Source organism: Caloenas nicobarica, unplaced genomic scaffold (genome assembly GCF_036013445.1).
Source record: "Caloenas nicobarica isolate bCalNic1 unplaced genomic scaffold, bCalNic1.hap1 Scaffold_83, whole genome shotgun sequence".
Lineage (NCBI taxonomy): Eukaryota > Metazoa > Chordata > Aves > Columbiformes > Columbidae > Caloenas > Caloenas nicobarica.
The window spans coordinates 553,563-577,725 of record NW_027017717.1 but is presented as its reverse complement, the minus strand read 5'-3'; the positions used below and the strand labels follow the sequence as shown (position 1 = coordinate 577,725).

Here is a 24,163-nt window from a genome sequence, read left to right as displayed (position 1 = left end):
CAGAGATGCCATAGCTAGGCATATGGAGTCCTGGCCAGTCGTGTTGGCTAAAGTAATCCACATGTTAGTCTGTCTGTGCAGGCATCCAAAACGCAGCAGCTGCAGCAATCATCGTCAGGAAGATAACACAGGTTTCGCATTTTGCGCCGGCAACCATTGTGGCCCTTGATCTGTAAAGACACAAGCATAGCCTCTCCCCCAGGTTATCAATGGATGTGGCCCCTCCCATTGACCATTAAGTAGTGATTTGATCATAACTAATGTAGGTTCTTTCTGATTTAGCATGGTTTTGGGTCATACTTGCAAAGTGTTTCATCATAGGGGGAATTTGGGCTGCACCACTTAGATATAAGTGATTCATCACATACAATGCTTTTGACAATCAATTTTGTGGTGTTTCCCCTGCTTCTCCCCAGTTTGTTCTAAAAAAAAATTTTCAGAATCGGATGCATGCGTTGGACCTTGCCTACATACTCAGAATCACAAATCAAATTTAGAGGTTCCTCCTTAAAAAGCTTTAAGTAACGTAAAGCTGCGCCAAGTTCTACTCATTGGGTTGAACCTTCAATAACTTTTTACAGAATGATGCCAGTTGTTATCTTCATGCCAGACCACTACAGATTTATGAGACTTCCCTGAACCATCACCAAAAACTGTGTAAGCATGTGGGCTCAGACCAAATACAAGTATAGCCTGTGACCTGATGTGAAAGACTTGCAGGTTCTGCAGCAATTTACATTCAGGCATGCCAAGAGCTATACTGGTAAGAAAATCCGCTACTGCAGTTTACAAGGACATAGACTGCAAATAAAAAAAATCAAAATTAGATTTCACAGATGGTACATATATGACAAAAGGATCATGGCCTATTAAGACTTAAATTCATTCCCTGCATTTCTTGATCAGAGTAACAATCTGTATATCAGTCTGTTAGCATTCTCATTATACTGTCCCACAATAGCCACAGGTTGTGTCTATGTTGTAGCTATGAACAGACAAATCTGCAAGGTCAGTCGAATGCAGTCAGCCTGTAAGGTTGTCATAAAGTTATTCATCAAAGTCTCTAACTCCATTTTGGCTGTCATATTTATTGGATATTGTTTTCCCTTACCGGATCGAAGTCCCGTTTCAGTTCTATCAATGTAGTGTTGGCTTTACCGATACTTTGGCTGCCAATACTGATGAATATACAGCATTCAAAATTTCCTTCGAGATTTCTCACTTGTAGCAAGCAGATCTGCACCTTCCAAGCAGCTTCTTGTAGGACATGCAACGAAACAGAATTCTCAGAAAACGTTATTTGAGCTTACAATTTACTTAACAAATCTTGACCTAAGAGAGGTGTAGGGCTTTCTGGCAAATACGAGAATTCAGTTGGTAAAACTTTGTTCCAAATTTGGCATTCCATTGGTTTCAAAAAAATGCCCTTCCTTTCGTCCTTTCCCATGATCTCAAAAACTAGCATGGTGAATTTACTAAGAAGTGTCGTACAACTGGTTACCACAGAATAAGTCTATTAACAATTTTTTTTTGGTTTAATTTCCCAGCTTCATTAGAACTATGGATCCACTGGCGATGCCTTTAAATTTCACCCTCAGACTCCTTCATGCAGTATTACAGTTCTCTAGCAGTAACTTTGCTGGGGGGTACGGGGGGAATAAAGCCTCCCTCTCGCCCCCATCTGAGATGGTAAGAGCTCCAGCCCAGCGTGGAAACAAATCAGTCCAAACTCCACATCAGACCAGCTTGGTTCCACTCCACACCCAAACCAGCACCAGTCTGACCCAGAGAAGCACTCGGCACTCTGACCCCCCAAAGCTGACTGGTGTGAAAAGACCGACTTCAGCAAGGAGGCAAAATGATGAGCTCCTTCCCCAGATGTGCTGGAACCTGAGACGAGATGGAAGCAAAAAGAAACAGCACTGACAACCCCTGATTCAGAGCCGAGAAGCAACGTAGTGCCACAACAAGGATGGATGACAACACTCTAGGAAAAAAAGACAGGGGAGGGGGAAATAAAGCCCCCATTTCTCCACTTAGCAGCGGGCAATGAGGTTTTTCCATTTTTTTTTTTTTTTCTCTTCTTGCTGCAGTTTAGATATAACCAAGGCCACGCATGTGGTGCAATCGCTGGTGCTAAGGAGGAGTTGCCGGACTGCTGGGTGACAATGAGCTGAGTTTCTCTTGCAGCTTGGCACAGGCCTGAAATTTATGTTCAAGCTGTACAGCACAGGCCTGGGATATTTGGATTTTTGTATTCCCATTTCATTCCAAACATAATACACTTTATATGCAATTCCAATTAGCTCAGCAATAGCTACATTCCTTAGCTTCATTTACCTTTTACAATTTACAGATGTCATAACCCAGCATATTAAACATCAATCCATTATTCCGTTTTCCTAGATCCAAAATAGTCCGTATTCTAGAAACTTTTAAATACAACCTCATACAATACCAAGTTCACATCATAGCATTTAGGTTTGTTTGGTTGTTTGGTTGTTGTTGTTGTTTTTACAATACCGATCAGAGTTTAACAATTTAAATTCTTTTCTGGTCTCAAAACTATTAGATAACAATAAGAGCAAATTAACTTACAGTACTGTACTTCATCCCATTTTTTCCAAAGTTCTGCAGAACCACATCAAGTTCAATACAGCACTAAAACCCAGAATTCCACATTTAAGCCACATTCAAGTACAATATCGTTTCAAGTTTTCTTTTATCAGAATATTTTCCCAAAAGTTACTCTAATGTGTAAGGATGCATCCTAAGGGGGAGCAAGGTGGTATTTTAGTAGCAGAACCGGTTCCCATTTTGTAATTATCTCCCCTAACAAAATTCTTTTGGTACCAAATATATATATATATATATATGCAAACTGAAATACTGAGCTCAGATATGAAAACCAAATACCAAGTTCAAATCTGCAGATGGATCACAGTTACACTTATTCAAGACAATATCTTGATTTTTGCATTGCACCTTTGGGCTGCTTACTGTTCAGCCAGGTAGAGGTGATGCTGGGTCTCCCTGACAAAACAGGTCAGTGCGCGCTGGAGCCCAATCGGCACCTGCCCCCCGCTGCCCTAGCAAGCTGGGCTGGGCAAGGCTTTTATTAGTGTCTCATCTGGCGTGCTACAACTGTTATCCCAAAACCAGGATTCTTTACTTGGTGTGCATACAAAAGAGCCAAATTTAGTACACCAAGACGAGACACAGCCTATCATGGAGTTGCACAAGTCTGAATGCTGGAATAAAGCTAGCATGCTAGAAAGAAAGGTAACGGCTATTACACACAAAATTTTATCATCACATTCACGCAGTAAAAAACTAAATTACTCATGATCTTCTGTATTATCACAAAACGCACATTTTGAGTCCATGGATTCTCATTATTTACCAGTCTGCGAACTCACCGTACCACACAACAGACAAAGACCTACTAAAACTGCAACATGCTTAAACAGATACCCACAAAGAAAACAGGCCAACAAGGAAGACATCTATGATTGCTGTGTTATACTTAAAGATACTTAAATGTTCTATTTTCCGGCCAGTTTTCCCAATCATTTAAGTTATATAGCAGCCACCACTGATTTCAATATTTCACAAGATCCTCTTTCCTCATCTTTCCAAGTGCTTTCCTACGTTCTAAAACACCTCCCAATACCGATTTCTTAGGAACACAACTGAAATCAGTCATTTCCGACCCCATCTCGTAAGTAAAAAACCATGAGAAGAGGGAGGGAGGGGGAGAAGCACAGGGCTGCTTGCAGCACGAGTGGGAAAAGTGGGGAGAAGGTTTTACGGCGCATTTACACGAGCAACACGACAAAAAAGTCCCCTGAAAGTTTGCCTTCAGAGCTCTAAAGACAGACTCCGAAATGAACAGTTATCAGAGAGAGAAGAATCCTGACAGTTTGCACCACGACGGGTACGGGCCTCGCCTGAGAGTTTGCCTCCGGAGCTCCAAGACACAGCCCCTGGAGCAAACGGTTATCAGGAGGGAAGACGCTGACAGTTTGCTTTGTGAACGGATACAGGCACCTGGAGAGAAGGTCAGCAACATTTGGCTTGGCATATTTCCCCCATGCAGTAAATAATACAGTGATCCCACCACGAAACTCTTGTAAGTCGCACTTCTCTCTAAGAACTCTAAACATTGTTCTGCAGTAAGCAGAACCCTAAATTACTCCCCCATGACAGAGAGACCAGTAGGCAATTCAGTGGGGCCTTGAATTCAGCATTTTCACCAGGATTTGAGTGCATTTCCCAGAGGGGGCGTCTGTCTCACCCCATCCTTGTTCAGCGTGGGATGGAGACGCTCTGCAATGCACACGCCTGCTGTTCCTGAGAGCACCTGGGCTGGTTTTGCTTTGATCGCATCCTCTGACACTGCAGCCTTAAAACCAGTGTTAGCAAGAACTGAATCCAGCTCAGGAAAACTGCTGAGCTCTAGATGTGTTTCTCTCAAAAAGTCATTTTTGTGGCTGTGGTGTCAGCACGCCAAAAGGCCCACATCTCCACATCATGTGCTCAACTCTTAGGCTGGGTTTATGTTTGCTTGAATAACCACCTGTAAAGAAGTCGATGACATGATATGTCATGCCAACGTCCACTAAGAGTGCTACAGAAGGTAAAAATATCTTCCCTCCAACATCCGCCCTCCACCCCCTCCCCAAAAAATACTAATTCACTGTTCACTCTTAATCCTTCATTCTTCAAAGCTGGATGGCAGCTACGTGATGATGAAGTGATAAACAGTTTACTTGGGAGCTGGAGGGGGGAAAATACGTAGGGGACTCTCAGGTCTCATTTCAAAGACTGAGAGTCCTTAAAACATGGAGAGGGAATAGATTTGCTGCCCTCTGAGTTTGTCAGCCACCTTCTGCTATTTCTTAGTCAAACACACCAATATGGGATGTTCCTGTTACTTGGCTGTTGCATATTTTTGCACATTTATATCTTTAACAACTATTGCCGCTCTTTACTTTTACCTTCCCAGATTGTTTTTATCTTTACTTTCTTGTGCTTTTTGATGCATACAAGATGAGAAAGAAAAGAACTGCCAAAGGGAACTGTCTGCTGTACTGTTCATTTCCAATGACCCGACGTGGCTTTTAATACACAACACATCTAATTACAAACATACCAAACCAGGTTTCTTTCTGTCATGGGTAGTTTATTGTTTGAAAAAAATCTTAATATTTTCATTAACTGTAAAGAAGAAAAAGTGACTTGTATTGATAACATTAAAGCCATTATAAACTCAGTCAAACTTGAATTAAACACCAGTGTCAAAGTACTATCTAATTAGAGCAAATCCTCAAATCAGAATTAACAAATAGTGATGGACTACAACCAAACCATCACAATAATACAGAATCAAAACTTCTGACTTCCCCATTTTCATTTGAACATCATCCGCTCTAACTGTCGCTCTTGGGTTTTTTTGCACCTTCAAACAACTGAGCATTGGGAAATCCTTCATTCTCATCCTCTTTTCTTCTCTTCCCTTGGAATCTCTGTTTACTTGCTCTGTCATCTCCCAGTGGGTTTTTCACCTCTTTCTCTTTTGAGTTTGTTGGATTTTTCATGCCATGGTGCTCTCTTCCAGAAGCTTTTTCAGGGCCATCTCCAGCTATATGACGATTTTCATGGCACTGCCCACCAGGACAATCCTCCCTACATCCCCAAGTATATGGCAAAATCTCTCGTCTGGTCTCAGGTGGATCGAACCTCTCTGGAGAAAAGGTCTCTCTGTTCACTGGAGGTCCAGGCTGAGCACCAGCAGCACAGCCCCTGTCAAACTTTCCAGACCATTCTCCATAGTTCCTTTCCCATTCTCTGTATCTTTCCTTTTCAAATGGATCCTGAAATTCAACAGATCTGCCATAGGCAGCTTTCATACCATATAGTGGAACTGCTGTGTGTCTGTTAAAATACTCCCTTTCTCCTTCCCCTTGAGGTGTCATCCTTTGAGTGCGAGCCTGGCCTCTAAATACTGGAGACCTTGACCTAGAGCGGTAATGACCATGCGACCTTGACCTAGAGCGATAGTTATGACTCTTCCCTTTGCCTCTTCTTGCAGGCGGTAGCAATGGCGAGTAGGAACGAGAACGACTCCGTGATCGAGAGTCGGAGCGAGTGCAGGAAGAGCCTGATCGTGACTTGCAGTGGGTATACGAACTTCTAGGGTAAGACAAAGCACCACAGGGAGACTTGGACCTTTAAAAAGCACAACACAGAAAAATAACTACATTATTTCAAAGCAGTCACTCTCCCCGGTTTTTTTCCTCTCAGATTTGGGTTGGTTGGGTTTTTTTCTCTTGCAGAGAGCAAGTTCTAAGGGCTACAGTGCAGTATCAAATAGCAAGAAAACATGATTTAGCCTGAAGACAGTCACGCTCGATTTTAAAATGCCAGTCTAGTCTATTTAACTTCACTGCTTATTTGGCAATTTGTAGAGGATGCAAAGCCCTTGTACCGCAATCCTACATACTATTTAATCCTACGTATTATTTAATCCTCCATACTATTTAATCAACACTTCCAGCCAGATGTCCCAGCAAAATCTTGCACATATCTTGAGCTCTGACTAGGAACCTTAAGTTTGACCTTTATTACAATTACAGTTTGAACTTTACTACAAAGAGACACCAAAAAACCAAAACATGGTCACTATAAGAAGAGGCCACACCTTGAATCCTGGTGTCAGTTTTGGGCCCCACACCCCAGGGCTCAAAAGGGCTGCACCAAGATCACCTCAGGGCTCAAAACGGCGGCCCCAGGGGCACCGGAATCGCCTCAAGGCTCAAAATTTCCGTACAATACTCACAGTTTCCAGGCTGGTTTGTCACCTGCTGAGCAAATTGTCCTGGCTCTCATTGGCTGACCTTTTGGAGTGGGGAGAGGAGAAAGAAAAAAGTCCCATTCAGTTTATCTGAAGAGAAGTTTTTCAAAGAAATTCTGAGGTTATAGTTACCGGTTGTGGGGATTGATTGTCCTTGGGGGCCCAGGAGATGTGGGAAAGCTGCTTGTCTTGGAGCGGGAACCTGATACTCCTGGTGAATAAATGCAAACGCATGGAAAAGAAGCCCTCCTGAAATCCAAAAATCATGGTATACCTTGAAGTAAAACTTGCCTTCTCTTCTGACAAAGTGCTGATGGACAGAGAGGAAGATCTTGAAAGTTCCGCGTTTGTCACCAGAGCAGCAGGAGGTGTCACGAGTGGTGGCGGCTGCTGCCCAAGCTGCTTATGGACCCTTCTTGTGTAGCCAGTTCCGTTTCTGAAGTTGTTCACAATCTAGAGGCAGAAGAACCATTTACAGAAAGATAACATTACAGAACATATTCCAGAAACTTCAGCAGATCTACACACAAAAGCCTCTGCGGAGTAAAATTACTTGTGCATTCCTGCAAATGCCATCAAAGCTAAAATAAGTCAACATACAGAGATAGAAACATGTCACATTAAACATGGATGTTAAGGATTGGTATTTAATCCTGTGTTTCATGCTTTGGTATTTAAAGTCCTTCAGTGTTAACACCGAATTTGAATGTGAGGCAATCACGCTAAACAAAACTGTGACCTGAATTAGCCAGATTGTCTCTAAATTTAGAATTGTGACCTTCTGGAACAACAGATAATGTGTTTGCAAAGGAAATTCAGCCTTAAGCAATTTAACCTTGCTTAAGGAGATGTAAATCAATATTTTTTGCAAACGGACTTTTCTTACAAACAGCTCGTGTAAAAGTGATCGCGTTACCTGGCGTAGGAACTTGTTGGCAACTAAAGCATCAGGAGAAACATCCGTCCGGTGACATGTTGGGCATTTATGTTCCTCAGATTCCAGTAATGCTGTCCTGATACCTGTGAAGAATTAGAGACATCAAACTATTTTTAGCCAAACTAAGGACATTTTGTGGGTTCTAATCAATTATAAAAACACTTAGATGATTAATGGTTAAATATGGTCTGGAATTAAGGGCATGAAGCTATAAATGTTCAATAGTGTAAAAAGATTCTCGTATGCAGCAAATAACTATGGAGTTTTGATATTTTGCTCTTGGAACATTTGAAGATGTAGACTGGGCTGTGTCCTGGTGTTCTAATTAGTCTCATTAGATGAGGCCGTGTCTGGATGTTTCGACTGGTCTTTTTTCCACCTTCTCATCCAGCGAGAAGCCACCAACCTCAAGGTTAATGAATAAAACATGTCTCAAAAACCATGAGTAGGCAGGTTTGAGTTCTGGAGCTTTGAACCAACTCTCTCAGGGAGAAGAACGCGGATTAAATTATATTTATTTCTTATATTTCTTTTCTGATCTTTTAAATGATATTTCTTTCTTATATTTCTACTTTCAGAAGAGCAGGTGTGATGCTTGGCATTAACAAACCCTTACATTCATCACAATAACTGTTTCCACAACAGGGAATAATGACGGCATCGGTCGTAATGTTTTTACAAATGAGACATAACAACTCCTCCGGAACAGGATCGTTGTTTGAGGAGGAGGAGGGCGGTTCCGCTGGTAAAAATGGAGGTTTTTCCTTCTTCCCTCTCGCATAAGCTTCCCTGGAGGGGGGGATGGAAAATCAAAAAGTTGAAGATGGGCAAAGGAAAGCTTTTCCAAGCTTTGGATTTCATCAAAGGGAGATAATAGATGGAATTTGCAGGTTACCAGACAGTGACAACGCTTCTTCCCCCGTAACTACAGGTGCTGTGCAACTTGCTGGCATTGCCGCTCACACACTCACACGTGGTTTCTCTCGTTGCCTTTCGGGTTAGTCCAATTAATTCTGTACTTACGCATTAATAATCGGTATTGCGTATTTTCCGGTGCTTGTCAGCATCGCACCCCTCGTACTGGGATCTTCCACCTCCATCAGGAAACTCCTGGGAATTCCTGTGCTCTTTTTAATCCTGGGAACAGGCTCAAAAGTTTTGTCCTGTTATGAACAGAAATGCAGACATATCTCATCTGAAGACCTACACTTCAAATGACATTTCAATGACCACTTTAACTAGCAAAAGCTTTTCATCCTCTCTTTTTGCTCAGCATAAGGGTTGCAGGAAGATTCAACAAAAGACTCGTGTAACTAAAACACACAAATATCCAACAGGTGGGGTCCACAGAAACATCTCGCTTTTGTACAGAATCCTCAAAACTGCAAAACGTCATTAAAAAGAGTTCAAAACAGAAAATTTTCCAATAATACTGAAATAGATAAACAGGCATGAAGGATCACAGAGGATGATCTACAGCAATATCTATTGTCTATGACCTAGAAAAAGGAAACCCCCCCCAGTCTTACCCCTTTTGTCGGGCAGTTCTTTATATAGTGGCCGGGTTTTCCGCAACGGAAACAAGTGTACGATAGGGGAGGTTTCTTCATGTAACTAGAAGTTTTTTTGGGGAAAAAAAAGAAAAGTGTGTCATTCTTGTGAAAGCAAATGCCTCGACAAGTTTTCCATCGTCTTCAGAGAGGAGATCTGACATGACCAACACTCACGTGGCTGGATTGTATTCCCAGCAGGACTGAATCTTCATGGCTTTTATTTTATCTTCTTCAGAAGCTTTGGCTTCAGCCAGGTTGGCCGTCTGTTCAACGGGGAATTAATGGTGCGACACACATGTTACGTGTTTGGAACTCAAAACTTTCAGCTCTGTTTGTACCTTTGTAACTAATCCCATTTTCTTCCCAGCTACGTGTAGAAAAATCTGTATTATCCAGGATTTGTAAGCTCTAGATAATTTGAAGGAGAAGATCTCCACTGTCCATTTAATTGAGAAAGATAGAAATTATTTGGACCTTCCAGCATCAATCGTTCAGATCAACCACTCCTGGTTTTGTTTTTGTATGCATTTATACGCTTTCATCCACAAATCAACCATCTACGTTCAACTTTTTATTAAATGGTTCTTTCATATATACATTATTTTTCTCAACACTGAGGTAATCCACATCAACAACTATGAAATCATTTCCAGTAACATTTACGGAAAACTTGACAGATACTTGACTAATTTGAACCCAAACAGTTACAAAACACATCCAAACCCCACAAAACATGACTAGGAATAGACTAATTCAAATATGGCATTTAATTCATCAAAATAATAAAGCAGAAAACTTTTTACAACACATTGCCTCCATGCTGAGCCAGTCTGCTCTCAACTTTACATTATTTTCCTGCATTTTTCTGAAACACTTAAATTTCTTCAAAAGCTGAGATGTCTGACACATGCTTGGACAGTTTTTCACATTTTAGCATAAAATTCCACATGAGATTGCAGAATCAAGGACACATTTAGAATTTGGATTTCAATTTCCTTTGGTGGCTACCTTCCAATCTATTTTTTTCCCAGAATGTACACAATTTAATTTCTGCAGTGAGAGAGGGAAGAAGTTCCCAGTGGGAAGAGATTTCTTGGAAATGAACTCCAGCCTAGAAATTCAGACATCATTGTGCAATCGTCCATGTTACAGAAACGCTTCTGTTTTGGCTGTTGCAAACACCCCTGAAATGTCCATAATTAAATTATTCTGTGAAAATTGTGTTAGCTTCTGGCGCAAAAGTAACGAAACATATGAAAAACAGTCAAAACAGCTTCTGAAGTGCTGCTTCTTTGCATCTTGAAGATGAGCGATTCTGCAACGTGACGTTGGGGCTGAGAGATCACAGGATAGTGTCAAAATATACACACATTTTAAAGGTAAAATGAAGACCTTAAATTATCAAACATGAAGGTATTGTTCACATTACAAGACTTGTGCAGCTATAGGTCGCCATATAAGATTTAAAAATAGGAAGAAACCACTTTTTAAAAAAGTATTTGACAAGAATATATACCTTATATTATATAGTAATACCTTAATAAGCTGTGCCAGAGAAAGAGGTGCAGGAGAGTCATCGATCTATTCACAAAAAATTAAACGCATATTCAATTGTACCTTCAAGACAGAGCGTAGTAACAGTGGGACAGCAGCACAAAAAAAGCTGTAACGAATTCAAATGTTGCCGCCTTACTGTTCCACAATCACGTGTGAACTTTCCAGTGATTTATTCCTACCACACTAAGTTCTGCTTTGAAATACATACAGAAACATGGGAAAAAAGCCAAATAAACTGTCTTTATGAACACAGAGTTTGTGTTGATACACATGCCAGTAAAAAAAGAGAAAAATAACTGTTTTCAAGAAATAAAAACCCATCTGAATTATTTGGAATACAATAAATGCAATTTACATTACAATAAAGACAAAATATAAAAAACACAGAAGAGACACATAGTATTCAATCTAAGTGGCAAATCCAGATCCAGACCCTTTACCAGTCAAGTATTTCCTTGTGTTTCTCATTTATATAATATTTTAGCAGCGGAATGACAGTGTTTGCAAACCTGAAAAGAACACCACTCCTTTCCCAAATGTAAATTCATAGTTGTGTAGCAACGATATTTAAATTCGTGGCAATCTATTAAAGACATTTTTGTACGCAGAGGGGCCCCAACTAAATCACTTCAGTTACACAGTTTTAGGAACAAATCCCCAAGTATTTAAGGACACGACAAGGAATCACGGAGCTGCACAGAACTGTCCTCACAACAACGACGTGACTCACTTTCTACCTTGCTGAGTCCAATATTTTTCTACATTGATTGGAAAATACATTATGTTAATGCTTGGAAAATTCATACAAGGCTGCATTGGTTAAAATTCACCGTGGTGTGTAGGAAAAAGGGTGAGATTATGTTTTTACATACTGCTTTTGATGTTCCGCTCACTGGCTCCTTTTGACTTCTAGAAGGAGAAATAAAGGTGATCAGAACTTAAATAAAGCATTCCGACCCAACAAAAAGCAGTGCAACCAGATTCTAAAACCCAAACATCAAAACTTGATGTTCTGATCACCTAAGGAATGTGGAAATTTATTCTTATACATAAACTCTTCTCCCCTGGTGCATTCAGTGCAACTGAAAAAAAAACAAACCAAAATTACATTCCTACTTTGTGACAAATCACTCTACTCAGTCATCTGACAGAGACACAACAAAAATCTCTTTAGAAGAGTGTTTCTTTGTGGAAGCCCAAGCACTATGATCTGGTGTCTGCCATGTGTAGCCACAAAAGCGCCAAAATACTAAATATGTCATAAAACATATGCTATATTGACTAAAAATAGCAGTAGAAATGTCATTTGAAAGCAGTTACAAGGGTTTTGTGTTATTTCGGAGCCCTGCAACAGACACCAAAAAAAAAAAAGGTCTTAATTGCCAGAAAGTGTTCTAAGGTAATCTTGAAAGCACTGCACAATGCAATATTTTAGGAAATATTTATGACGCTTGAAAACTTGCTGAGATTCCATATACTCATTGATCTGTCACTTCGTTCTTTCATATTTATTTGATCTTTAGTGTGCAAAAAAATTGGATTTGGGGCCTATGAACACCTGCTATCTCCCCCCTCCTCACCCAAATGGAAGAAATAGTCAAACACTGAGAATGAGACTCTTCCCAGATGGGAATAAATTCAAAGTTTATGCTACAACGTCTTTACTATAAAAGCAAACACATAAACCAAGGAATCCCTCTGTGTCCAGGAAATGGGATCTACAACGTGGGTCTCAGAACAACCAACCCCGAGAACAAACCCAGTTAAATCATCTGAAGAGTCACCGCTGTTGGAGTTCGAACCTCACCTCCTAAAAATGTAGGCCTGAAAAAGTAGGCCTAAAAATGTAGTCTTATAAAATGTAAGCCTAAAAATGCAGGCATAAAAACATAGGGTCAGGTCCATTCAAAACTACGGCATCACAAGAAAAATTAACAGCCGCTTTAATACGCAAGATGCAATCTGAATGCCTCTGTAAACTAATATCCATAAAAAAGGTTAAAACACACTGAAACGCCTCACAAAGAATACAAAGCTCTATGAATACTTACAAAATGTGTGTTTTGCTGGGAGCTTTAACTGCTCCAGCCGCGATTCTTCCAACAATTTCTGATGAGGTCTTAGGGACTGGGGTGTTGATATCTGTGTATTCTGAAAACAACATAAATACAGGGAAAAAAAAATAAATTAGTCAATTCATGGGTGTATATTAATATGAGAATCCCTTTACAGATACAAAAGCAAAATTTTATACGTAACATCACACTTCTATCGTCTCCATGTGTGAACGGGACATTTTGAGAATGCACAAGGAGCAAAATATTTCTCACAGAAGAGCAAAAATACCCCAACTACTTGGGAAACTTAGACTGAGCCTAAAACACCAAGATCCCACCACGAGGACGGTTTTTCTATTTATATTTTACACCACATTCATCTTAAGATGAGGAGGAAAGCCATCAGAACTTTTAGATTAAGCCCAAACAAAAACCCCAGCTACCTGAGACACTTAGACTAAGCCTAAAATGCAAAGATCCCTCCATGAGGATGGTTTTTATACTGTACTTTCACAATCTGGATATGTCTAAATCTTTTAAAGCTCCATCAGCAGCTGTTCCCTGGGACCTGCTGGCAGTTTTAAGAATTAAAAAAAAAAAGAAAAGAAACTTAAAAAAGAAAAGAAAAAAATGCTGCAGATCTACTTAGGCTCTGTGGTGGTGGTTTGGTGCAGGGATCAAGCATAACATGGGAATATTTCACCATTTCTGCTCTGGTTTTCAGTGTATTACTCCAAAACACCCACCTGATGGCATCTTTTCAACACCAAAACCAGCAATTTCCAGAATTGAGCTTTCTGAGGGAACTGAGAAATTGCTGAGCTGCAAGTAACTCCTGCAGTGTCCCTGTCACCTGCAGTGTCACGGCATCCTCACCACGGTACCGGGCATTGTGACACAGGTTCTATGTCACCTGGGTGTGGCAGCCCAGCGCCCCCTAGGGGAGGGGGAGCCTGTCAGCCCCGGGCCTGTCACTGCCTGGTGTCCCTCCTGTCACTGCCTGCTGTCCCTCCTGTCACTGCCAAAAAAGGAGAGACTCTTCTAAAACAATCCTGCAGGGTTTGGGAGCTCTCTGCCCACATGCAGAGCCCTGCGATGGCTTCAGGACATGGAGGGGAGGGCAGCTGGTTCTCTCCCTCCACTGACCCCTTCTCGGCCACCTCTCCAGCAGCAGCACTTTGCTCCCAAGCTGTGCCAGAGCCACCCAAAAAGCCTTTCTCTTCCCCCTGGGGATCTAAAGGAGCAACGAGATGGGAAGAAACAGTCCCCTCTCTGCCTCAGAGCAGCCTTGCGGTCACTTAGGCCTTCCAAACATGGCCAAAGAACATGGCCTTGTGTGTTTCCTGAGGCTACAGAAGAGGGGACACCACTGGAAAATGAGTCCCCTGCCCCTGGTGATGGCTGAGCCCAACATGGGAACATCAATCCCAGCTAAGGGCTCCTTGAAGAGTCCGCACTGTCCCTCTAACTGCATTTCTACAAAGAAACAGCACTCAGGAATGACACAGATTCAAATCACGTATCTGTTTGGCCACCTCAGGTGGTGCTCCTTCTGCTCTGGACCTCCAGCCAAGGCCACTCCATCCTGGGCACCACTGATCTGGCCTTCAGTGGGTGGCATTGCATAGACATGGACCCCTGGGACATGGGTGGCACCAAAGGGGAGGGCTCCAAGCTGTATCCCGCTGAGACGGTCTTCTGCGGTTCTGTCAGCACCGACCAGAACATCTCAGGCCTTGATGTCAGTAATTGTGCTGTCTCCGGTCTTGGTGGCTGTGGATGCAGACCTTGTAGGTGGGCTCCTCGGGCAGCCTGGCCTCAGAACTCATTGGTGGTAATTTGCTTCCCATGGGAACTTTCTTTTCGCCTTGTCCTGCTCTGCACCTCTGAGGGTTCACGGCCTGCGCTGGGCTCTGCTTTGGTGCTTGGCCTTTGAGCTCAGATTTGCCCTTGGCTTGGCCACTCATGGGCTGCTTTTTCCAGAGGAGTCCCCGGGGATGGCTGGCAGACGCCTGAAATGACACGACAGGAGGGGACGGCCTGAGGACACGATGGGTTTGGGGCCCCATCCTGCCCCCACGAGCCACGTGCCTGTTTGCGCAGCCACCAGCAGCTCAGCCGATGGCTGCGCTGAGCTCAGGAGAGGAAATCCGTGAGCCAGGCGCCTCGGTGGCACACGGCTGTCCCCATGCACAGCTCAGGAGGCCACACTCGGCGCTCTCCTGAAGGAGTGGAAAGGAACCAGCCCTGTGAAGTGGGGACTCCTGGCAGCCCCATCCCAGCCCTCCAGGCGCTGCCTTCACCACTGTTCAGCAGCAACGAACGGCAAGTGTTTGGGACTGAGGAATGGGCTCCTGCTGGGACAGAAAATGACCTCGTGCAGACACCAGTCCTGAGCCCCCAGACTCACCTGACCCCAGAGCTGTTCCTCATCTCCATCGCCTTCTTACCCCAGAGCTGTTCGTGTTCCTTCTTAGCCAAGCTGGAATGGGCTGGCAAGGGCAGCTGAGCAAATCTCTCTGGAAACAGGAGGAGACGCCTTGTCAGAAGAGCATCACTGATTCTGCCAGCCCGGGTGACACGCAGCGGTGCTCAGGCCTCTTCCCAAAACATGCGAGAGGGCCGTTCTGCTCCCCTGACAGCGCCGTCTCCAGAGGCCTCGCACCCTCCCCAACAGCGGCACCTCCGGGCTCCTCTGCAAACGCGTCAGTGGCGCCAGGTTCTGGAAAGAGGGGCTGGGTGATGCCAGGATGTGACAGACTCTCTTGGAGAGGTAATTCCCAAAGTGAGGACAGGCCCTTGAATCCTCACCCTTCTACTGTAGCCAGGGATGGGCTTGCCCAGCCCAGCCCAGGGCTTGGTTCTTGTGAAGTCAAGCTTAGGAGAACAGGCTGTGCCAAGCTGGCATGAAGCTTTGGTGCAAGTCAGAGCCTTTTGGCCATCATGGCCAGGGATTTTTCCATCAGACTGCATAAGCTGGTTGCCCACGCTATGGAAATGAGCTGGGAGTTGCTTTCCCTTCCATGCCTTGCCTGAGAGGTGGCAAACCCTCTTTTTTCTTTTTTCTTCCACTTGCCCTCACCAGGGACATTTGTCAAGACCTTCAGAGGGTCCCTGGGCAGTGGTTTCTCCACCAACTCCAGTTCAAACCTGGATAGAAAGAGATGACACCAGCATGACCCAGGGCACCACCAGCCCTCCCGCTTGCTGGGATCACCTGCTAACATGCAGAGTTTAGCACACTCGTAAAGGCCATTGTGTTCCCAAGTCGACTGTGCCCCATCCCCAAGGACTGTCCTGGGACATGGGGTCACTGAGGAAGGAGTCCTGGTGACATGGGAAAGAAAGTGTTGCCTGAAATCCTCCGTCTGACCCATCAGTTCTGCTCACAAGAATGGCCACAGGCCAGATACAAATGAGAGTCACTGCTCATTGTCCCTGCAGCAGGACACTCGTGGTCACATGGAGCAAAAGCCGCCAAACTGCAGCTGAGCGGCTGCTCAGCCAGAGGCCAAAGCTGCCGACGTGCTCACTGGGGACAGACGATGACACGGCCAGTGGGAGTCAGGGAAGCAACAGCTACCGTGTGAAGACACCACCATGTGCAGCAGCTGGGCAACCTGCAATGGAGGAACGTGGAGATGGCAGGGCATGCTCAATGTGGGCAAGCTCCTCAAGAGTGGAGGAGTTCAGGGCAGGAAGAGGTGGCGGGATCGTGGTCTTGCCTGGCCTGAGCAGCTGGCCGTGTCCTGGCCGGCCGCACACAGGCAGGGCTGGGGAACTGTGGTGGGTCTGCTCAGATGGTGGGGGGCTCTGGGAGTCGGGGTGCTGGTGCCTGTGGCCTCACGGGTGCCCCTGTGCCCACCTCACCCAGGCTGAGGCTGGAGCAGAAACTGTGTGTTCCAAGAGCAAATGGCACCTGGCAGCCCTGTGCCCAGGACTACAGCTCCCAGCATGGGCTGGGGCGCTCCCTCCAGCTCTCTGAGCCATGGCCACAGCGTCCCCGGCCCGGCCTGGTGAGGCCTTGGCACAGGCCGCCCCGGGCAGTGGTGGAGTCACCGTCCCTGGAGGGTTTAAACCATGGGCAGATGTGGGGCTGAGGGACATGGCTCAGTGTGACCTTGGCAGTGCTGGGTCACAGTTGGACCTGGTGATCTCAAAGGTCTTTTCCACCCAGAAGGATTCTGAGCATCCAGGACAGACTTGGTGGCGCGGAGCAGCAGCCTCTGGGCCCGGCCAGTCGGCCCAACTCGGTCTCACTCGCTGTTGGCTCATCCAGCCCAGTTCAGACCCAGTGACTCGACCTCCGCATTGAACCAGAAGAGGCTGCAAGATGGGCCCACGCAGCACACAGCTCTCAAAACCCCCTGTCCTGGTTTTGTTCAAAACAAGTTTCTCTTGTAGTGAATTTCCCTGTCAGCTAAAGTCTTCTTACTAACTGCAGTTTTCCTGAAAGTTAGGTACATGTTTTGGTAGACATAGCAATGGAACGCAAGGTCATTGATAATGATGCATCCCGCGAGATGTGCAGGCAGGAGGTGAACTGAAAAATTAACCGAGTAAAGTATTCCATCCCATTCACGTCATACTTCATATAAAAGTGGGAGGTCACGAGGATCTCGTCCCTTTTTCCTTATGGCCGACATTGGGAGAGGACCTTGCGAGTTGTCCCTGCGAACTGAGGCCTAGTGACAGACTGAATCCAGCTCCGGTTGGCTGGAGAGTCCAGTCCAGGACTTCGGGTGCCGGCCCTACACCTGCCGGAGCAGTTGCCGGGACTTTCACGATTGGTTTTGTATATTTTGTGTTATTTTCTCTATTTTATTAGTAGCATTAGTAAAACATTTTAAATTTTTTCCAGCTGTCTTCTCTCTGTCCTTCTTTCCCTCCCAATCGCCTGTCCTTAGTGGGGAGGGGGGAGAGGGAGGGGCTGAATGGGAAAGTGGGGGGAGAGGAGGTTAACAATACATCTGTCACGGTTTTATTGTCACTCCGCAATCAAACCACGTCAACAGCCCATAGGATGGGGATCGTATCATCCCATAAAGGGCAGCTCTCTCAAATCTCTAGCATGCTGACTTGTGCTACATCTGTGGCCAGTCTTCTCCCTGGAGACAAAATTTGGTGTTCTCCATTGAGGGAAAGTTGGTTACAGTTTAGCTGCTGAGCCAGCACATGTCTGCTCACAGGACTTGGCAGTATGTGCACAATCCTCAGGCCCTTGGGGGATAGCTGGAAGGTGTCAAAGGGAAAAAATCAAGGATCTCTCTTGTGATGGGAGGGAGCTCCTACTGAGGAGGAGAGGGTTAAAGAGCCATAGACTTGTTGGAAATTGGGCCTCACTGATTCTTTTGCTTCTTAAATCAGTTAAGGGTATTTTTAAGGATGGTACAGTTATTTCTAAGTAACAGTAGCTGTTGGGGTGCAGTGTATCCTGTTCTTGCTGCTCTGCAAACATTCAGTGTGTTTAACAAGATGTACTTGCAGTTTTAAAAGCCTTTAGTTGGTCTGGTTTGCAAGGACTATCAAGAAAAGCCTCAGCTAATTTTTTCATCATCTTGCACCTCAGACTCCTGGAAGGTTTTTCTCAATCTATTTTTCTTATGTTACCAAATAATCCAGGACCATTTAGTGGAGACTGTGTTTTGTTTATCTGTTCTCTTGATAAGTATTTCTGATGGTTTGTGTAGGTATTTAGGTATGTAGTTGAAATGCCTTAAGCTTGGTAAGACTTCAGAGTGATTTGTAACATGCAGGTTTAGAAATCTATGGAAAGTATTGATGTAGCTCTTTATTTAATTGCTTTATAAAGCTAAACTATTTCAGCTCTTCTGATGGCATGACTGGCTGTAGGAAAAGTGCTCTTCCCCTGGCCAAGCAAATAGTGCAGTTGGTGCTGAAATGGAGTCTGAGATCTTCTTTGACAGAAACTTCTTTTCTTGTTTATGTAGTACAGTGTCCTGGTTTTGTTAAAAAACAAGTTTCTCTTGTAGCGAATTTCCCTGTCAGCTAAAGTCTTCTTACTAACTGCCGTTTTCCTGAAAGTTAGGTACATGTTTTGGTAGACATAGCAATGGAATGCAAGGTCATTGATAATGATGCATCCCGCGAGATGTGCAGGCAGGAGGTGAATTGAAAACTGATCAACTAAAGTATTCCATCCCATTCACGTCATACTTCATATAAAAGTGGGGGATCACGAGGATCTCGTCCCTTTTTCCTTATGGCCGACATTGGGAGAGGACCTTGCGAGTTGTCCCTGTGAACTGAGGCCTAGTGACAGACTGAATCCAGCTCCAGTTGGCTGGAGAGTCCGGTCCAGGACTTCGGGTGCCGGCCCTACACCTGCCGGAGCAGTTGCCGGGACTTTCAAGATTGATTTTGTATGTTTTCTATTATTTTCTCTATTTTATTAGTAGCATTAGTAAAACATTTTTAATTTTTTCCAACCATCTTCCCTCTGTCCTTCTTTCCCTCCCAGTCGCCTGTCCTTAGTGGGGAGGGGGGAGAGGGAGGGGCTGAATGGGAAAGTGGGGGGAGAGGAGGTTAACAATACATCTGTCACGGTTTTATTGTCACCCCGCAATCAAACCACGACATACAGGAAGACGGAATTTAGAATTAGACATGCAGGGGATGGTTTACCTGTGAGCCATGAGCCAGCCAATTGGGCTGAAGTCAGAGTCTATGATGTTGTGGGGGTTTGTTTGTTTTCTAAGTGATCTAGTGGTTGCGAGTGTGTGACATCTAATTCAATTCACTTTCTTTAGTCACAGCACTGCTTTTAAAGATCAGATCCGAAATGTGGAAATATTCCTTTCTCTTGTATCCTGAGGTCTTTGGGAAAGAATTCAGTTGTAATCACTGTAAACCCTTCAACAGCTCTTTAAGTAACTATAAGCCTCATGCTCTCTTAGCTGTAAACTACCCCAACCTGTATCAACAGTGATACTCTTTTTTCTAGGTAGTGAATTGATTTTCAGCACTAACACTGCTGGCTGGGAGGCGAGTGGTTGTTTTATGGTAGTGCAACTATACAAATGACTGTGAAAAGAAGGAAATAAGTTTTGTCACTCAGTGGCCATAAAGAAATGGAGTTCAATGAGCTGGACTGGTCTCAAGAATGATGATGCTGACTCTTCCTGATCCTGTCAATAGTATGGGCACTCAATCTTAGTTTATGGCTTAGTTTTCCTCCCAAAATGAGGCTTTGGGCCATAAAAATGGGGGGTTTTCCCTCAAAATGATGATTAGCTGAAGTCCAGCATCTGCTCTCTGCCACCTCCTTCCTTGATCCTTTCAAGATCTTGAGCCCCACTGTTCTGTGGTCCTCACAGCCACAGCTGCCATCAGTTACTGTGTCCTGAAACCAATTCTTCTCTTGCATTGACAGGCAGATCAGGCTGGGCATCACCCCAGCTGGCCCCTCGGTTGTCCGTAAAACAGAGTTCTTTACCCGAGGTGCATGCAAATGAGCCAAATTCTGCACACACGAAGACAAGAGATGCTTTTTATTACAGGATTGTACAAGTCTGGATGCTGGATCCAGCTAGTGTACCAGCAGTACAAAGGTCTCAAAATCTGATCACTATACACATGCCCTCAGGGCCGTCCTGTACAGCTGATTGGTTACAATATTTGCATACAAGTTATGACTCACTGTTCTTATTACACATGCTCAGTGAGTAGGGGTCTTCTCCTGGAGGCCGGTAGCCTTTGATGCGGAGGTATGTTTTGAGATTAAAATTCTATTCTAATGAGCAACGTTTACTTTAAGTTAAGCATGTCCACAAAATTTGGCAATAAGCACTAGATACTCAACTGTCCATGGCTGACTTCTCACTTCTGGGATAGGTTTTGTTCTACAATTAAAAATTAATTGCTGCTAGACATCTCATTTATTATTCACCTAATACTAACTTTCTAGTAGGCCTCATGATCAGGTCTTTTGGCCTAACAGCTTCCCCGCTTTGGGACTTATTTGTACACATCTATATATATCAAATAAGTCCCACCTTTTCTAAACTCTTTTAGTGGCTGCAGCACAACACCTCACTATATATTGCAACATAACATACAAACATACAAATATAACAATTGCTAATACAACGATTACAATCAGCTTCTTAATCCACTCTGTAAATCAGGAATCCAGGATGTCAACCATGCCCAAACTTGTTGAAATCTAGAAGAGGTGTTTTTTTTCTGTACCTCATGCAAGACTGTCATATGTTCACAAATCTCCTCTAAGTCAGATGTGATTCTTTTAGATTGAGCAACATTCAAATGAAGTATTTTCCCAAAGTGGTCCCTAGATAAAACAATAGGAAGGGTTATTCCTAATATGGAAACCCCTTTATTTGAATTTTCAAGGAAACACGTGCACACTCAGCAATTGGTCTTGTTAGCCACCTGCAGGGTCTTCTGGATCATCATAAAATGTACATTTTGGGTCCATGGATTCTCCTGATTTAACAGTCTGTGAATTTACTGTACCATATAACGGGCAAAGAATTATGGAACTGTAACACATGTTTAAACAGATATCTACAAAGAAAACAGGCTAATGCTACAGTCAATATTCTTGAATACAATCAGATTCTGTCTAAGATTCTGTATGGGATTCTATTTCAGTCTAAGTGCAGTTCATTAAGTTTTCTCCATTTTTAGTTTTAAAAGAGTGATATCTTCTTATTTCCATCCAGCCTCTGTACTTTTCTGTATTCTAATGTGGTGGATTCAGGAATTGACTCCCTTAAGTTTCACAGCTGTGTTAGTTATCAACAATACTGCACAGAGTCCTTTCCGCTGCTCTTTCAGAGGTTTGTCCCTCCAGGTCCAAAGAGAGACTTGATCTCCAGGTCAGAAGGGAGGCACAGGCACATCCAGTGCCACAGGTACTTTCACCTGGATATACCTATGTAATGATGAGAAAGTTTTTCCTAAAGGCGACATATATTCAGTGAGCATTTGGTTCCCCGAAATATGCATTTGATCAGCTTTTCCTGTCTGTATTACTTCTGCTATAAAACCTGGGCCTCGATCTGACGAGATCCCATCTGGAACCCCAAACCTTGGTGTGACTTCACTCAATAATTTCTTTGCTACTTCCCTAGCTTTGTTGGTCCGGCATGGGAAAGCTTCAGGCCATCCGGAAAAGGGATCTACTAATACCAAAAGACATTTATAATTATTACACTTTGGTACTTCAGAAAAGTCAATTTGCCAATATTGTCCCAGAAAATTCCCTCTCTTTATCTATCCAGGTGGAGGCTTTAACCCTATCTTAGGATTATTTTATAACATATCACACATTGTTTTGCTATTTAATTCGCACAGATTTGCATTTTGGGTCATAACGAGCTGCACAAGGAACATTTCTGCTCCAGCCCTGTCATCTACGCAGGTACATGTGACATCAGAAGCAGCCGCACAAACCGGAGGCTGCTCTGGCGCCGTCCCCTAGAAAGGCACATTTGACATCAGAAGCACATGCAAAAGCCAGCTTCCTCCTTCTGCCCTGTCACCTGCTCGTGCACTGTGACATCGCAAGCCACTGCACAAGCCAGGGTCGTGCTCCTTGCCTGCCACACGTGCAGGTACCAGAGACATCACCTGCCCCTGCAGAAGTCAGGGGCCTGCTCCTGCTCCGAAACCTCCTCGGCCACCAGTGACATCGCAAGCAGCTGCACCAGGCAGGAATTCGCTCCTACCCTGTCACCTTCTCAGACACCTGTGACATCATATGCACCTGCACATAGAAGGTTCCTGCTCCAGCCCTCTCACCTACTCGTGTCCATGTGGTGTCACACATACCTGCGCAGGCCAGCTGCTGCTCCTTCCTTCACAGCTGCAGACCTACCAGTGGCATCACAAGCAGCTGCATAAGCCAGAGGATTCCTCCTCCCCCATCTCCTGCTTGGGATCATGTGAGCTCAAGGTGAGTGTTTCCACATCTAGAGTTGGTAAAGCAAATAAAATTAGTATAATGCTTTGTAAAGCTCTTTATGATGAGCTCTTGGAGTTACAATGTGGCACACCATTTTAAATAGTTAGGAAGCTATTTGGTTATAGGTACCTGTTGCCCGATTGGAAGATGACATTAATTCTGTTTTCCTTCTCTACCAGGAAGAACTTCCTTTAGAGTTTGAGGTGACCAGAATGAAAACCAGATGGAAGGGTAAAGCTCATCTTCTGTGGCATTATTTTCCACCATGTACTAACAAATTCAGTGCATTCGCAATTCATGGCTCAGAAGAGAGAAAGTATGAAGCGCTTCGTCCTGTGCCTCAACATGAACCACAGGAAGGACAGAAATCAGATTTGTAAGCATGAAATTAGCTCTTTTGTAATAGAGCTGCACTGTTATTGGAATCCTTAAAGCAAGCTAACCTGGTTTCCAGACTGAGTGTCATGAGTATTTTAACTGTACTGCTTAGCCCCAGATCCACCGGCACTGTACTTTGTATAGAGTCGCAGAATCATTTCGGTTGGAAGAGACCCTCAGGATCATCGAGTCCAACCACAACCCAACTCTGGCACTAAGCCATGTCCCTGAGAACCTCGTCTAAACGCCTTTTAAACCCCTCCAGGGATGGTGACTCCACCACCGCCCTGGGCAGCCTGTTCCAATGCCCGACAGCCCTTTCCAGGAATAATGTTTTCCCTAATATCCAGTCTGAACCTCCCTGGCGTGACTTGAGGCCGTTTCCTCTGGTCCTGGCGCTTGTTCCTGGGGAGCAGAGCCCGACCCGCCCTGGCTCCAAGCTCCTTTCAGGCAGTTCAGAGATCAGAAGGTCTCCCCTCAGCCCCTGTTCTCCAGGCTGAACCCCCAGGTCCTTCAGCCGCTCCCATCACACTTGTGTAAACAACCTCATCTATACAAATGGTTCCATATTATGGAAAAATTCGAAAAGGCAGACTAAACTGAAAAGTATATTAAAAGGATACCCAGTATCAATAGAAAAAATAGAATATCTTGATTTTTCAATCATGCTCTGGGCCTGTTTATTTTCTTTGACATTGAGGATAAGATGATTTGATAAAACCTCAGGATACTTTGTATAAATTAACTAGCTCTAGATGTCCTCTGTAGTTCTTATACAAGCTTGTTACTCAACATAAAATGATGGCCAGGTAAGGTAAATTTTAGGTTAAGTTACCCTTTTTTGCCTTTCTCTAAGTAAACCTTAACTTCTGGAAC

General features: G+C 44.0%; 1 protein-coding gene across 1 annotated transcript; it reads right to left on the bottom strand.

Annotated features, from left to right (window-relative positions):
* Positions 1-5,432: 5,432 nt before the first annotated feature.
* LOC136002925 (E3 ubiquitin-protein ligase RBBP6-like) lies at positions 5,433-22,637 on the bottom strand. The gene is given in 12 exon segments (XM_065658162.1): positions 5,433-6,259; positions 7,144-7,309; positions 7,773-7,876; positions 8,410-8,582; positions 8,817-8,956; positions 9,323-9,407; positions 9,521-9,609; positions 10,883-10,927; positions 11,776-11,812; positions 15,371-15,479; positions 16,043-16,110; positions 22,576-22,637. Coding segments are annotated over 12 exon segments (1,905 nt in total).
* Positions 22,638-24,163: the final 1,526 nt, after the last annotated feature.